Source organism: Phyllobates terribilis, unplaced genomic scaffold, assembly GCF_046119375.1.
Source record: "Phyllobates terribilis strain yellow unplaced genomic scaffold, ASM4611937v1 Scaffold_2__4_contigs__length_985480577, whole genome shotgun sequence".
Taxonomy (NCBI): domain Eukaryota; kingdom Metazoa; phylum Chordata; class Amphibia; order Anura; family Dendrobatidae; genus Phyllobates; species Phyllobates terribilis.
Window position 1 is genome coordinate 844,256,299 of NW_027362762.1, and position 16,193 is coordinate 844,272,491.

Below are 16,193 nucleotides of genomic sequence, written 5' to 3' on the forward strand. Positions count from 1 at the left end.
CACCCTGAGCTTACTCCATTGATAACCACCCTCTGCTTTCTATCACTCAGCCAGCTATTTACCCACTTGCACACATTATCCCCCAGACCAAGCATTCTCATTTTATATACCAACCTTTTGTGTGGCACGGTATCAAACGCTTTGGAGAAGTCAAGGTATACAACATCCACTGACTCTCCCCGGTCCAGCTGTGAGCTCACCTCCCCGTAGAAGGCGATCAGGTTTGTTTGGCAGGAGCGATTCCTCATGAATCCATGTTGATATTGAGTTAGACAGTTATTATCATTAAGATATTCTACAATAGCATCTCTAAGAAATCCTTCAAACAATTTACCCACAACAGACGTTAACCTGACTGGTCTATAGTTCCCAGGGTCACTTTTAGACCCCTTTTTGAATATTGGTACCACATTTGCTTGGTGCCAGTCTAGTGGGACAGTCCCTGTCCATAAAGAGTGCTTGAATATAAGATACAGCGGTCTGTCTATCACATTACTTAATTCTTTTAGTACCCGGGGGTGTATGCCATCTGGGCCTGGTGACTTGTCTATTTTGATATTATTTAGGCGTTTCTGAACTTCCTCTTGGGTTAGGTGGGTGATATTTAGCGGAGGGTTTACTTTATCACTCTGCATTTCCTCCGATAAATTGTTTTCTTTTGTGAAAACAGTGGAGAAGAAGCTATTGAGTAGGTTTGCTTTACCCTCATCGCCCTCTATGATTTTACCCAGGTTATTTTTCAATGGGCCAACTCCATCAGTTTTAATCCTTTTACTGTTTATATAGTTAAAGAACAGTTTGGGATTCGTTTTACTTTCCTTGGCAATTAGTCTCTCTGTCTCCTCTTTTGCTATTCTTATTTGTTTCTTACAGATTTTGTTTTTTTCCCTATAAGATATTAGCGCTTCCTCGCTGCCTTCTTGTTTAAGTTTACCGAAAGCCCTTTTTTTGTTTTTCATTGCCCTCTTGACTTCCTTATTTAGCCACATTGGCTTCCTCCTATTCCTAGCCCTTTTATTCCCATAAGGTATGTACCTTCTACAGTGACTATGTAGGACTGTTTTGAAAATTTCCCATTTTCTATCCGTGCTCCTCTTACTGAAGATACTATCCCAGTCTATAAGGTGAAGGGCATCTCTTAGCTCATCAAACTTTGCCCTCCTGAAGTTCAGTGTTTTTGTGACTCCCTTGCTGGGCACCCTACTGAAGCACATGTGGAATTGTATAATGTTGTGGTCACTATTTCCCAGGTGCCCCCCGACCTGCACCTCAGTTATTCTGTCTGGCCTGTTAGTTAATTATAAGTCTAAAAGGGCAGTCCCTCTAGTTGGTTCCTGCACAAGTTGTGACAAATAATTGTCTTTGATAATTGACAGAAACCTGTTTCCTTTCTGAGATCTACAGCTTTCGGTTTCCCAGTCTATATTGGGGTAGTTGAAGTCCCCCATAATAATCACCTCGTTATTTTTTGCTACTTCGTCTATTTGTCTCATTGATAGACTTTCCGTGGCTTCTGCTATATTTGGTGGTTTATAACAGACTCCTATGATAATTTTATTATTGTTTTTTGCCCCATGTATCTCCACCCATAAGGACTCGACCTCCTCATTTCCCTCCCATACATCCTCCCGTATTGTAGGCTTTAGACACGTCTTTACATATAGACAGACTCCACCCCCTTTCCGATTTCTTCAATCCCTTCTAAACAGACTGCAACCCTGTAAGTTAACTGCCCAGTCATAGCTTTCATCTAACCATGTCTCGGTTATTCCCACTATGTCATAGCTACCTTTAGATATTTCTGCTTCCAGTTCATCCATCTTGTTTGTCTGGCTTCTGGCATTTGCTAGCACGCAGTTTACACAATTTTGTTTTGTTTTGCATGGGGCATTATGTGGGGGGAACAGCCTGCATGAGGCATTATGTGGGGAGAACAGCCTGCATGGAGCATTATGTGGGGGCCAGTATCCTGTATGGAGCGTCATAAGGGGACCAGTATCCTGTACGGACCGTTTTATGGAGGCCAGTATTCTGTATGGAGCGTTATATGGAGGCCAGTATTCTGTATGGAGCATTATATGGGGGCTAGTATTCCGTATGGAGCATTATATGGGGGCCAGTCTTCTTTAAGGAGCATTTTATGGGGGCCAGAATTCTGTATGGAGCATTTTATGAGGGCCAGTATTCTGTGTGGAGCGATTCGCCGGTTTCTGAGCTATTGTGGAATTTACAATAGCTATCACTCATGTAATGTAAGAAGTGAAATCTTTGGCATTGTACTATATATATATATATTTCTCTGCGGTATCTGTGCATCATGAATCGTGGTATGTGTTAAAGGGGCCCTCTTTCGCACGGTGCCCAGAAAAACCTGGAACCGGCCATGAATCCATCCATCTTGCTGCTTGCTGTCATATTCCTCACCCACCATCAACGCTTTCCAATATAAATCTGGATCTTAACATAAATATGTCCATATATATTGTAAGATTTACAGGTCTAAGACCGGTCATTTTTCCTTCAATGTTGCCTCATTGTTGGCAAGGCATGCACGTAACCCAAACAACTGTTCTGTATTTATAAGTCCCAGTGCAGTGAGATATGAGCATATCGTCATTTAAACGTTACTCTTGGCAAAGCTCCATGGAAATTCATACATCATGCAGTTTATTGTTTTTTGACAAAGACCAGTTGCTGTGCTAAAGTACAACTTCTTAATGGTAGGTGCTGGAAAATTCCTGGTGGTTAAAGAACCCACTTATCCTAATGATAGAGTGTGAGGAAACCATGGGGGTTTCCTATATCTATGGTGTTTGCTTCCAATTCACTGGAGGCCATACAGATAACAGCATGTGAGTTTTGTGTTTGCAATGTAGAACATAAGACTCCCTACAGTTTATTTCACACAAACAATATGTACTCAACTTATATATTGCACTTTAATCTGAAGAAACTCAGTCCAATGAGTCTTGAGTTTTTCTTATGTGCAAAAGACGTAGAAATATTTGTCTGTATGAGATGTTGCTAAAAGAACAGTGGTTATACCTGTGCATGTCCATTTGTCAGAGCTAGACAAAAATAGCCTATACACTACTTGTAGGGGCGGACATACTATTGGTGCAACCTGTGTAGCCGCACGAGGGCCCAAGAGGTAAGAGGGTCTAATTCTACCTCCAAACTAGGTGGAATTGTGCATTATGCTGAGCTATTGGATTGCAAAGGGCTGATATACTGTTCTTGTATAGGGACACTTCTGCCTGCATCCGCCACTGTCTACTTGTCGTCTACTGTAATCTATTTTCTGAAAAAGTGACAATCTGCAGTCAAGCCCAGTACTTCATTTTAGTGTGATCCAATTCTCTCTCTCTGAGAATTATATCACAGGTGCGGAGAAGATGGGAAACTTAGTTTCTCTATATTCTCCATTGTCTGTGTCTGCAGATGTCGGACTGCAGTCGGATGATATCCGAATGCATTCCGATGTTTCACACGCACCCATAAACTTACACGCACCCATAAACTTGGATGGGTACATGTGATCTGAATTTCGGAGCACCTCACAGCATGCTGTGATTTTTTTACTCATGTTGAATCGGTACGAGATAAAAATAGCACATCTGCACTACCCCATAGTATAACATTGGGCCAAGTGCTATCCGATAAAACATCAGATAGCACTCGAAAGTGTTATATGCTCATGTGCGTGAGCCCTTAAAGAGAATCTGTGACCAAGGTTTTGCTTTTTCCTTACATTCTTGGTTCTACATGACTTTGAATGCTGTGAGATTCAATCTGCGACTATCAATGAAAGGAAAAAAAATTGCCCAGCACTATTTCCAAAATAGTGAGCAGGCTAATCTCATTTTGTTTGGCTGCTTTGGCTTCTTCATATTGCCCTGCACTTGTGATATACCCGGTACACTGGTGTACCTTGTACTATCATATCATACCTTGTACATTGGGGATCAGTACCTGGGTCAACAGAGATCAGCGATTCCCAGTGGAACACAATCGGGCACAGGACTGACTGTTTGTACGGTAGAGTCGGTTTCAATCTCCAGATTCAACTTGGTAAGTAGACTATATATATCATATTGAAATCTATGTATCTCTTTTTCGTTCTCTCTCTCCTTTTCAGTACTGATATCTGTGTTAGTTTATTTACCGCCAATTGTATTTGGTAGATTCAAATTTCAAAAGATCCTCTAATTTCTAATGTCCAAACCACTGATTGACAGTTTTCTGTGTGCGTTGTGCATAAGAGGATAGCTGACAATCAGTGGTGGGGGAGGATTGTGCTCCATGGCAGTAGGTAAACTAGTCCTGTAGTGATAACATAGCCCAACAAAAAAATTTTTTTCTTGGTTTTTAGGCCTTTTCTTGGGGTTAATTGGGGCGCAGATTCGGAAAATTGTGTTGGAGAGACCATATCAGTTCTCAAAGTGGCTACACAAAGATCCTTGCTTTTTATGCCTTTGGAGAAGTAGAACCAAATATGAACATTGGGCAAGAAAAGAGTGGCCTCCAAGGGAATATATTGTTGGTTAAAGTACAAAATGCAATTAATGAACCCTTGATAGCATGAGATAGAATCATGCTTCCGCTAGTACATATAAAGCTAGGACTGGTAAAGCACTAAGCCAATTTTAAAGGTTTTGGAAAAAGAAGATTTGTGCATTGAATGCATACTTAGTATGGAGTTTAAAGGGGAACAGCAAAGAAAGGGGGTCAGCTCACCATTGTAAGGTCTACGCCATTGCATAGAATTCAGAGATCCAGCAAGCCCCTCGGCGAGGGCAGGTAAATGAATTCATTAAAAGCAGGTCACAGTAGGACTGCGTTCTGATGTTGAGGCATTTCGACTCTTAATAAATAGTTTATAATCGTAACTATAGATTAAATAGTCTTAATCGTAACATGTCCCTTGTATTGTTTCCTTATTTAAAACCACTAAACACTCCCCCCACAGTGACATCATCCAATTAACAGATTCAGATATCTAAATACAGAATCTTAAATAAATTGGTTAGTATTTCACATGGCAAATAGTTTCCGTAAATGTATATAAAATCATTACGAAAATTTAGTGCACAGGGTGACCTAGTGTTTAATTTCATTATCCACGATGCCTCATTTTTTAATAGAGGTGAATGTTTCCAAACTCCCTTTGAAGGCTCAAAGAAACTGACAAAATACACACATAATTGGACAAAAAGGTAAATGTGTATAACAGTGGCTATGGATGAAAGACTGCTGACAAAATAAGTCAAGCAATGTATACATAGATATAGAGACTGTGCAGTGTGTGTCCACAATTATGACCTCAATTCAAAGGGATAATCCGTAAATTTTGTACTGTCCCTGCCTGCACAAACTATAAAGATGAGATGCCCAATGCACTTTTATTACCTTCTATTATCTTGTAATTCAGTGTGACAGCCGCTGCTCCTCTCCTCCTCTTGTCTGGGACATTACTTCACAGTGTGGAGCTCCCCGCTGCGAGTAACAGCCAGTCCAAGAAGAGGGAGCATGGCCTGCTCCCTGCTAGTAAACCTGCAGTGAAGGAGACATTATCAGGGGGTTGGGTGCTACTAGAAGCCAGGAGCAGGCCACCCTCCGCCACGCCTCCTCATCTCGTACTGCAGTGAAGTAGACATTATCAGGGAACACCCTGCTACTAAAAGCCAGAAGCAGGCCACACCCCTCACCTCGGACTGCAGACAAATAGACATTATCAGGGGGCTGGCGTGACATTAGCTGTCCTTCACTGTTCACTCCTCCCGTCTGGGATGTTACATCAGTGTGCAGCTCCATGCTGTTACCATTAACCAGTCTCCTGATAATAGCTGTTTCTCTGCAGAGAATATGGAGCTTGGTGATGCCCCCTCTTCACGTATTGCCTGTTACTCACAGCAGGGAGCTGCACAGTGCTGTGTGACGTAATGTCCCAGACGGGAGGGAGGAGGAGTGAGGAGCAGCTGCTGTCACACTGAATTACAAGTGGTATAAAGATAATAGAACTGCACTAGGCATCTCAATTTTAGAGTTTATGAGGGCAGGGACAGGACAACATTTTTTTTATCTCCCCGGAGTACCGCTTTAAATACAAATTGCCTCTGGTGCAAGTGGCACATAGTAACCTTGGAACTAAAAAGTAGTGATCTTGATAATCAGACAAAGAATACAAAAATCAATGTTTACCTATGAAACTATATTTCCTTGTGTGCATGGGTAAGGAAGTGAACATAATGACTGCATTCCCCCTTAAGACACAAGTGTTGTATAATGTGAACCAAGATATGAGTTATTGGTGATAATTTTGTGTGTTGCCTAACGGTAGGGAGAGTTAGGGTTAATGTTTGGGACTAGTCAAGAGTGGGAGGGGGAAAGCTGAAGGGACAAAGATGGTTTCCTGTCAGGACGTCAGAAAGGGCCCAGTGCGTGTCAAAGCAGACCTATGGACTGAACAGCAGGCAGTGCTGCATGACGTGGGTGTCCCGAAGCGAGAGGAGACTGAGTCAGTGGATAGCATGGGCCAAAGTAAAATGTTGGAAATTGTTCTTGTGTTCAGCGAGATATTGATTTAAATCTTACTTTCGAGGGGGTGTATTCATTTATACTGAGCACTGTAGATAAATACATATACAGTACAGACCTACTTTGAAGAACCTAGAATATAAGACATATTTTCAGTTGTTTCACACTTTTTTGTTAAGTATATAGTTCCACATGTGTTAATTCATAATTTTGATGCCTTCAGTGTGAATGTACAATTTTCATAGTCATGAAAATACAGAAAAATCTTTAAATGAGAAGGTGTGTCCAAACTTTTGGTCTGTACTGTATATATTTATACAGTACAGACCAAAATTTGGAATTATATGCTTAACAAAAAAGTGTGAAACAACTGAAAATATGTCTTATATTCTACAAAGTAGCCACCTTTTGCTTTGATGACTGCTTTGCACACTCTTGGCATTCTCTTGATGAGTTTCAAGAGGTAGTCACCAGAAATGGTCTTCCAACAATCTTGAAGGAGTTCGCAGAGATGCTTAGCACTTGTTGGCCCTTTTGCCTTCACTCTGCGGTTCAGCTCATACCAAACCATCTCAATTGGGTTCAGGTCTGATGACTGTGGAGGCCAGGTCATCTGGCATAGCAACCCATCACTCTCCTTCTTGGTCAAATAGCCCTTACACAGCCTGGAGGTGTATTTTGGGTCATTGTCCTGCTGAAAAATAAATGATGGTCCAACTAAACGCAAACCAGATGGAATAGCATGCCGCTGCAAGATGCTGTGGTAGCCATGCTGGTTCAGTATGCCTTCAATTTTGAATAAATCCCCAACAGTGTCACCAGCAAAGCACCCCCACACCATCACACCTCCTCCATGCTTCACGGTGGGAACCAGGCATGTAGAGTCCATCCGTTCACCTTTTCTGCGTCGCACAAAGACACGGTGGTTGGAACCAAAGATCTCAAATTTGGACTCATCAGACCAAAGCACAGATTTCCACTGTTCTAATGTCCATTCCTTGTGTTCTTTAGCCCAAACAAGTCTCTTCTGCTTGTTGCCTGTCCTTAGCAGTTGTTTCCTAGCAGCTATTTTACCATGAAGGCCTGCTGCACAAAGTCTCCTCTTAACAGTTGTTGAAGAGATGTGTCTGCTGCTAGAACTCTGTGTGGCATTGACCTGGTCTCTAATCTGAGCTGCTGTTAACCTGCGATTTCTGAGGCTGGTGACTCGGATAAACTTATCCTCAGAAGCACAGGTGACTCTTGGTCTTCCTTTCCTGGGGCTGTCCTCATGTGAGACAGTTTCTTTGTAGCACTTGATGGTTTTTGCAACTGCACTTGGGGACACTTTCAAAGTTTTCCCAATTTTTCGCACCGACTGACTTTCATTTCTTAAAGTAATGATGGCCATTCGTTTTTCTTTACTTAGCTGCTTTTTTCTTGCCATAATACAAATTCTAACAGTCTATTCAGTAGGACTATCAGCTGTGTATCCATCTGACTTCTGCACAACACAACTGATGGTCCCAACCCCATTTATAAGGCAAGAAATCCCACTTATTAAACCTGACAGGGCACACCTGTGAAGTGAAAACCATTTCCGGTGACTACCTCTTGAAGCTCATCAAGAGAATGCCAACAGTGTGCAAAGCAGTCATCAAAGCAAAAGGTGGCTACTTTGAAGAACCTAGAATATAAGACATATTTTCAGTTGTTTCACACTTTTTTGTTAAGTATATAATTCCACATGTGTTAATTCATAGTTTTGATGCCTTCAGTGTGAATGTACAATTTTCAAAGTCATGAAAATACAGAAAAATCTTTAAATGAGCAGGTGTGTCCAAACTTTTGGTCTGTACTGTATATATATATATATATATATATATATATATATATATATATATATATATATATATATATATATATATATACACATATTGTAAAATGGATACAGTGCCTACAAGTAGTATTCAACCCCCTGCAGATTTAGCTGGTTGACACATGCGGAATTAACTTGGCATTGTGACATTTGTACTGTAGATCAGCCTGGAAGTGGGAAATGCACTGCAGCAAATTTTGTTTTTGCTTTTTTTTTTTTTTTTTTTAAAAACGTTAAAAGGTAATTCAGAGTGTCATTTATTATTCAACCCCTCAAACCACAAGAATTCTGTTTGGTCCCCCTAAAGTATTAAGAAGTAGTTCAGGCACCAAGAATAATGAGCTTCACATGTGTGGATTAAAGATCTCTTTTGCCAGCCTTCCAGCCTTTTCTGACTATTTAAGACCCTACCCAAACTTGTGAACAGCACTCAGACATGGTCAACATGGGAAAGACAAAGGAGCATTCCAAGGCCATCAGAGACAAGATTGTGGAGGGTCACAAGGCTGGCAAGGGGTACAAAACCCTTTCCAAAGAGTTGGGCCTACCTGTCTCCACTGTTGGGAGCATCATCCGTAAGTGGAAGGCTTATGGAACTACTGTTAGCCTTCCACGGCCTGGACAGCCTTTGAAAGTGTCCTCCCGTGCCGAGGCCAGGCTTGTCCGAAGAGTCAAGGCTAACCCAAGGACAACAAGGAAGGAGCTCCGGGAAGATCTCATGGCAGTGGGGACATTGGTTTCAGTCAATACCATAAGTAACGTACTCCACCGCAATGGTCTCCGTTCCAGACGAGCCTGTATGGTACCTTTACTTTCAAAGCGTCATGTCAAGGCTCGTCTACAGTTTGCTCATGATCACTTGGAGGACTCTGAGACAGACTGGTTCAAGGTTCTATGGTCTGATGAGACCAAGATCGAGATCTTTGGTGCCAACCACACACGTGACGTTTGGAGACTGGATGGCACTGCATACGACCCCAAGAATACCATCCCTACAGTCAAGCATGGTGGTGGCAGCATCATGCTGTGGGGCTGTTTCTCAGCCAAGGGGCCTGGCCATCTGGTCCGCATCCATGGGAAGATGGATAGCACGGCCTACCTGGAGATTTTGGCCAAGAACCTCCGCTCCTCCATCAAGGATCTTAAGATGGGTCGTAATTTCATCTTCCAACAAGACAACGACCAAAAGCACACAGCCAAGAAAACCAAGGCCTGGTTCAGGAGGGAAAAAGTCAAGGTGTTGGAGTGGCCTAGTCAGTCTCCTGACCTTAACCCAATTCAAAACTTGTGGAAGGAGCTCAAGAATAAAGTTCACATGAGACACCCAAAGAACCTAGATAACTTGGAGAAGATCTGCATGGAGGAGTGGGCCAAGATAACTCCACAGACCTGTGCCGGCCTGATCAGGTCTTATAAAAGACGATTATTAGCTGTAATTGCAAACAAGGGTTATTCCACAAAATATTAAACATAGGGGTTGAATAATAATTGACCCACACTTTTATGTTTAAAATTTAATAAAATTCAACTGAGCAAAATAACTTTTAGGTTTGTAAGATTTATGCTTCTGTTCATAAATCCTACTCTCGTTTGCAGTTTGAAGGCTCTAACTTATTTGCATCTTATCAAACCAGCTAAATCTGCAGGGGGTTGAATACTACTTGTAGGCACTGTATGTGCTCTACAATATGACAATATAACATTGCAATTGCTATTTATGGTAGCAATATAAACAGCAATTGAAATGTCACATTGTCATATCGTGGAGCACATATCCATTTTACAATGAGATACAGACCAGATGAAAAGATTAAAGCCATATGAACAATATTGGATACATACTCTATTACTTAAGGCTATGGGTTAACTGCTCACATATAAAGTTCATGCATGTATTACAATGTATTACAGTTTGATATGTAAAGATTTTTTCCCTTTTTCCTTTATTATAGTGGATGGGAATTAGCATTTTCTTATTGCTAGATGATAAGAGCTTTACCATTCTACAAGATGTAGCACTGATATCATGTGGCGGCTGTTTACTCTTGCACATATATCATTGTTATATCTCTGACTACTGATCCTTTGCTTAGAGAGGGTTAAAGTTCAAATGCACAATATAAAGAGCCTAAGCCTTCAATGCTTTTTAATCCATCAACGCTAAAATTAAACCTGCATATTTCATACTAATCATTATTTTTGTATGCACTGTGCTGTTCCATTGTGGTCTACATGTACAGCAAAATGATAAGTTAAAACCTATTTGAAGAAATGACAATGAAGGCCATTTATTAGAAACAGTAAAATTTGCATTCATATTCTGAAAGGCAGAAAACTCTAAGGTTTTTTTTTTTCACTTTGAAGCCCAGCGTGTGATTAGGAAGCAAAATGGAAAGCAGGGCAGCTTTGTTATATTCAAAAGGGAACTGGGCTTTTTCGCTTACTGGAGCTGCTCTTAGCGCTGTGTGAAGTGCAAAAAGCTTTTGGACACTAGATACACAATGGAAACAAAACTGAACGTTGATTTTTGGTCCATTCTTTATGTTCTAACCAAAGCCTGATATCTTTTATTTTCATATTTACGACACATTGAAATTGCTATGGGCAATTCAATACTGAAACAATGTACATTCAACATCTATCCGAGAGCTCAGGAGTCCCAAAACAGAACTCAAGACGTCTCGCACAGTACAAATGTTTCGGAGCAATAGTATTACTATTCCCTTGGTTGAAGGTGCTAGCTAATGCCTGCAGTAGTAAAATACATACATTCTACACTTCCAGGTGAATAATCGAGAGTTGAGACAGAAAACGCAGGGACACTTCTTATGGACGGTATATAGGATAGCAACACAGAGTGACCATGGGAATAATATATAAATAAAAGAATGTGGACAAATTAAGAGGTCGGTAGATGAAATTATGAGTTTTTGTGTATAACTATAAGAAAAAATATAAATTTGTTTCAAGGTATAAAGCAAACGTTGAAACTTATCTAATGGACGTAGATCTTTGAATTCTATCAATGGGTCAAAAGAGTTTCCTAGATTCCATCGTTCAGATTAAGGAGATGTAGGATGCACTGGGGGTGATGCCGGATGATGGGACCCTGGGCTCTGACTGATTCCTTGCTGAACTGTATAACAAGTACTGTAAGGTAGTACTAGATGAATTGTTTGTAACCCTGGGGGATTAATTAAAAAATGGTCAACTACCATACTCTAAGTAAAAGACCATTAATAAAATGATCTCCAAAAAGGAGAAGGATACTAAGAGCCCAGGGTCCTACAGACTGAGAACATTGCTAAACACTGATGCTCAGCTGGTTGCCAAAGTTTTGGTGACCAGCTTGACCAAAGTCATAATAGTTTTGATCCATAGGGACCAATTAAGTAAGAAATCATAAAGGGAGCCTTAAGTATGATGGATGAAGAAAGGCTAGATACAAGTAAAAAGTCTATTTTCATGCTGATAGCTATTGAAAAAAAATTGGGCAAAGAAGTAGGGGTATCTCTAGACAATAAGGAGAGTCTTTGAATTTGGAGAGAAGTTTATAAAGTGGGTAACATTAAATATAAAAACCATGTGGCTCATATACTAATGGGAAATCATAAGTCTGTTCTCTAACCAGGAGTATCTGACCAGGTTGCCGGTTTTCTCCTTTACTGTTCATCATCTCATTAAAGCTACTACCAGAAAAAAAAAATCAGAAAATAAAAAGGAATCCACGGATCTACTTATAAAGACAAAGTGGAAAAATCTCGCTTTGTTCGGATTACGTCCTATTATATCAGATACACAAAAATAAGCCAACAGGGCCATTGAGATTCTAAACGAATTCGAAGCTTATCCTGGTTTCAGAATTAAATGGCAGTATTCAATATTATACACTTCTGAATGATGAGGGGAATAAATCCGAAGGAAAACTTATGGTTTTACGACCAACTAAAAGCATCAAGCATTTATGTATTACTATAACAGTAGAAGTCAATCAATATATTACAACATTATGGTAAGACATTTGTGGAAATGTAATTTTTGTCAATGGCAGTCAAAATTATTTTAGATAAAATAGTACTCTGACCATAAACAAAAAAAGCAGCCTCACCGTGTCCTCTTTGTATAGCTCAATCCGTTTTGCAATGCTGTGGGTCTCCAACCAATAGCCGTGACTTAAGGCTTCACATAAGAAAAATAAATTTGGTGAGTCCCAAGAATAATTCAAATCCTCAATTTATTAGAAAAAAATTAAAAGATCATACAGGTTGGGGATACATCTCAACGCGTTTCTGGCAGAAGCCCTTATTCACTGAGATACAGATTCCTATGATACATGGTAAAAAAACAAATGGTGACCAACCGTTTATCAATAAACACATATGTAAGCAATCAATCACATTTGAGAATAATCAGCATAATCACAAGGCTAAATCCAAGAAAGCCAGAGAAAAAGAGAGAGAAAAAACAAACAAACAAAAAAAAAAACGACATTCAAATCTCTGAGATCTAATATAGATAAAGGGTATCATTCCTATAGTTCATGCCATTGGGGTATTTTGTATTCATTTTGATAATCCAAAATAACTCTCTTAGGAGGAGTTTTTTCCTCCAATCCCCTCCTCTAATAGGAATATCCACTTTTTCTAACACATAGAAAGAAAAATTATTTAATTCCCCTTTATGTCTCTCTACAAAATGTTTTTTTGTTTGTTTGTTTTTTCTCTCTCTTTTTCTCTGGCTTTCTTGGATTTAGCCTTGTGATTTTGCTGATTATTCTCAAATGTGATTGATTGCTTACATATGTGTTTATTGATCAACGGTTGGTCACCATTTGTTTTTATACCATGTATCATAAGGAATCTGTATCTCAGTGAATAAGGGCTTCTGCCAGAAACGCGTTGAGATGTATCCCCAACCTGTATGATCTTTTAATTTTTTTCTAATAAATTGAGGATTTTAATTATTCTTGGGACTCACCAAATTTATTTTTCTTACTCTGACCATAGTCTTCCTTCCTTTTCTGATGGACAGATGTGATTGCTGCAGCCAATCACTGCAACAGATCTATGTACATCCTGTTCTGGTTGCATGGACAGGTGACTGCTACAGGCAATCACTGGTTAGTCACTTAGAACTAGGATATTTGTCATTCTTCCTCTTGCTTCGTTGTGTGAGAATGTGACTATGGACTACTTAGTCAAGAAAACATGGCGGCATCAGCTATCAGCCAATGACAGAGCAACTCAGCCCATTTCTATAACTGCCAACACAGAGGTGATGCAATGCATCAGTAATATATGAAACACCGAAAAGTATAAGCAGGACAGGGAGTAGGGGGAAAAAAAGGGCACTTGTTCTCTAACTTTCAGTGGCGAGAGTTGTCTCCTTCCACTCTGGGTCCAAGGTCCAAGTTGTCTCCGTCCACTCTGGGTCCTGGACAGACTGCACAGGTAACATGTTGTTTATCCAAGATGTTAACCTGGCCTTCAGAAGGGTGAATGCTACAGCTATCAGTCATGTATCAGCGATCATAATAATGCAATATTTAAAGTCATAGTTTCACATAACATGTAGCTTACAAATCTTCATAGCTATATGTATTTTAAGCATTATTTGCAAGACATTTGTTTGGAAACCTTGCTGCAAAAAACAGTGGTAGAAACCTCTATTTACGTCATTTCCATTATTTTATTTCTCTAATTGGAACATTATTTTTAGCTTCTTGTAACAGAGATCGGGGATAGTTTCTTTTTTGTAATTATCAACAATAATAGTTTAGTTCCTTAGCATGGGTAACAGTGTCACAGTCTCAATTTATTTGCTGCCAACATAATTCTGATCAGAGCCAAAAACTGCTGAAATCTTTGAATGATCTCAGCTTTTTCGTTCAAACCTTCCAGTGGTGGACTGATATACAACTTCATTTTCGTCCTAAATCCCTATCTATTTAATGGTATTATGTGAACTATTTTCTAATATACTTGAACAAAAAATTCCCTATCCTTCCCTCACTACACTATATAACATACTATGCAAATTGCCTGTTCAGAGAGTTAGAGGACTTGAACTCTATAGCACCACCTATTGGAAGCAGCAATCCTACAAGTCACAATCGACCCTTTAACAAGCCTTGCAATATGACTTAGGATAAAAGCCAAGTCAGAATCTCAATTTGCAGACATGGTGTTTCGGGCTATTGGCCCGCATCAGTGCAAAGTATGATATCTGATTTGGCTGGGTGAGAGGCTCTGGACTGAGGACTAAGGGGTAACATTTCTCCTTGTGAAGAATGACATACCTGCTCTGTCATGTCAAGGTAAGGAGGCTTATTTGCCATGCAATGCTCCTCTGGGAAACCTAATATACAAATTGCCTCTTAAGAAGAAGAAGACTTGAACTCTATAGTGCCACCTGTTGGAAGCAGCAATCCCACAAGTCATAATTGACCTTTGGAATGAGGCAGAGGCTGCGATCACTACCGCTAGAAGATGATACTATCACAGAAATTAAAGTACAGCACAGAGAAGCTAGAAGAACCAAACACAACACAGAAAATGGGAAAAAAAACTATATCTACAGAATGTTCATTAGTTCATTGGCCAAAATGATTATTGCAAGTGGATATAAATTCTTACTTGTAAACCAGTGAGAAGGCTTCAGAACATATTGCAGGACAAGGGACCAGTTTAACTAAGATGTGTCCAAGAGCTGCTGGAAAATGAGCTCTGGTCACTTTCTCAAATACTGAGCTGAAGGTGTTGACATCGGCCAACTTGCTGTTGATATCCCCTCCTCCAGTATCTAGTATGCTGCCACCATGAAGGACAAGAGCAAGGACATGTGTCTTACAGCTGTTTTGTGAAACCACATCCTAAAGGAGAAAATAAAAATCATGACATTAGTATTTTATAAACTATAAATATATCATGTTCGGTAATGTGCACAACGACTTTGGTGAGTCTGTATCAGATTCCATAATATTTGATGAAAAAAATAGTTGTCAAAACTATGTACAAGTTAGAGGAACCCGAAGCAGCTTACTTTAAGTCCATTGGGTACATATAAAAAAACATTTTGTATACATTATATGGTCTTCTATATGCCTCAATAGATCTAAGAAATTTTACTGCCCAATGTTTGGCTACCAGAAAGTAGTTCTGCCGCATGAATTTGATGTTTTATGAAAGTTGAAGTCATGGATAATTGAGATTGTCTAGTTATCTTTACAATGTATGAATATAAGTAAAGGAAATTACGCTCACCTCACTGTCTTCATGAATCTCAAAACTGCTCTGTCTAGGACATCTGTGTTTCCTTCCATGCACCCGGTAGAGTTCTCCTATAAAACAAAAAAAAAGTTAATTATGTTCAGTTATTAAATAATAAGACAGTGAGATCTGAGGAGTCAGAAAATGTATTATTATGTCATATTCTGTTACAAAGTAGAGAGATATAAAATAGTGCTATAATCTCACACAATTAAAATGCATTATGTCATATTCTGTTACAAAGTAGAGAGTAGAGATGAGCGTTGTTCTACTCGAACTGTTCGCCAATCTAAAATTCGAGCTGTTTTGGGCGGTGTTCGAGCCGTTCGGCGAACACGAACGATTTGAGAAAAATTCGGCTGTTCGAGGTTATGTTCGATAACTGTTCGTGCACCAAAATCGTAACTGGATTTTTTCTCAGTAATGATGAAAATTAATGTTAATACGCAGTTTGAGTGTACAGCGGGGCGGGGGGAGGGGCAGGGGATGGATCTCTGCAGGAACAATGAAGATCTCCATTTTTTTTTCTC

The 16,193-nt window shown here is 39.8% G+C and overlaps 1 protein-coding gene across 4 annotated transcripts in view; it reads right to left on the bottom strand.

The window, feature by feature from the left end:
- Window positions 1-16,193, bottom strand: part of PITPNM3 (PITPNM family member 3) — a 901,527-nt gene that overhangs the window by 323,088 nt on the left and 562,246 nt on the right. For all 4 annotated transcript variants that reach the window (XM_073667825.1, XM_073667827.1, XM_073667826.1 and 1 more), the window contains 2 exons: window positions 15,658-15,734; window positions 15,031-15,266 (listed from right to left, as the gene is read on the bottom strand). In XM_073667825.1, coding sequence (XP_073523926.1) covers window positions 15,031-15,266; window positions 15,658-15,734 — 313 coding nt within the window. The remainder of the gene's footprint in view (window positions 1-15,030; window positions 15,267-15,657; window positions 15,735-16,193) is intronic.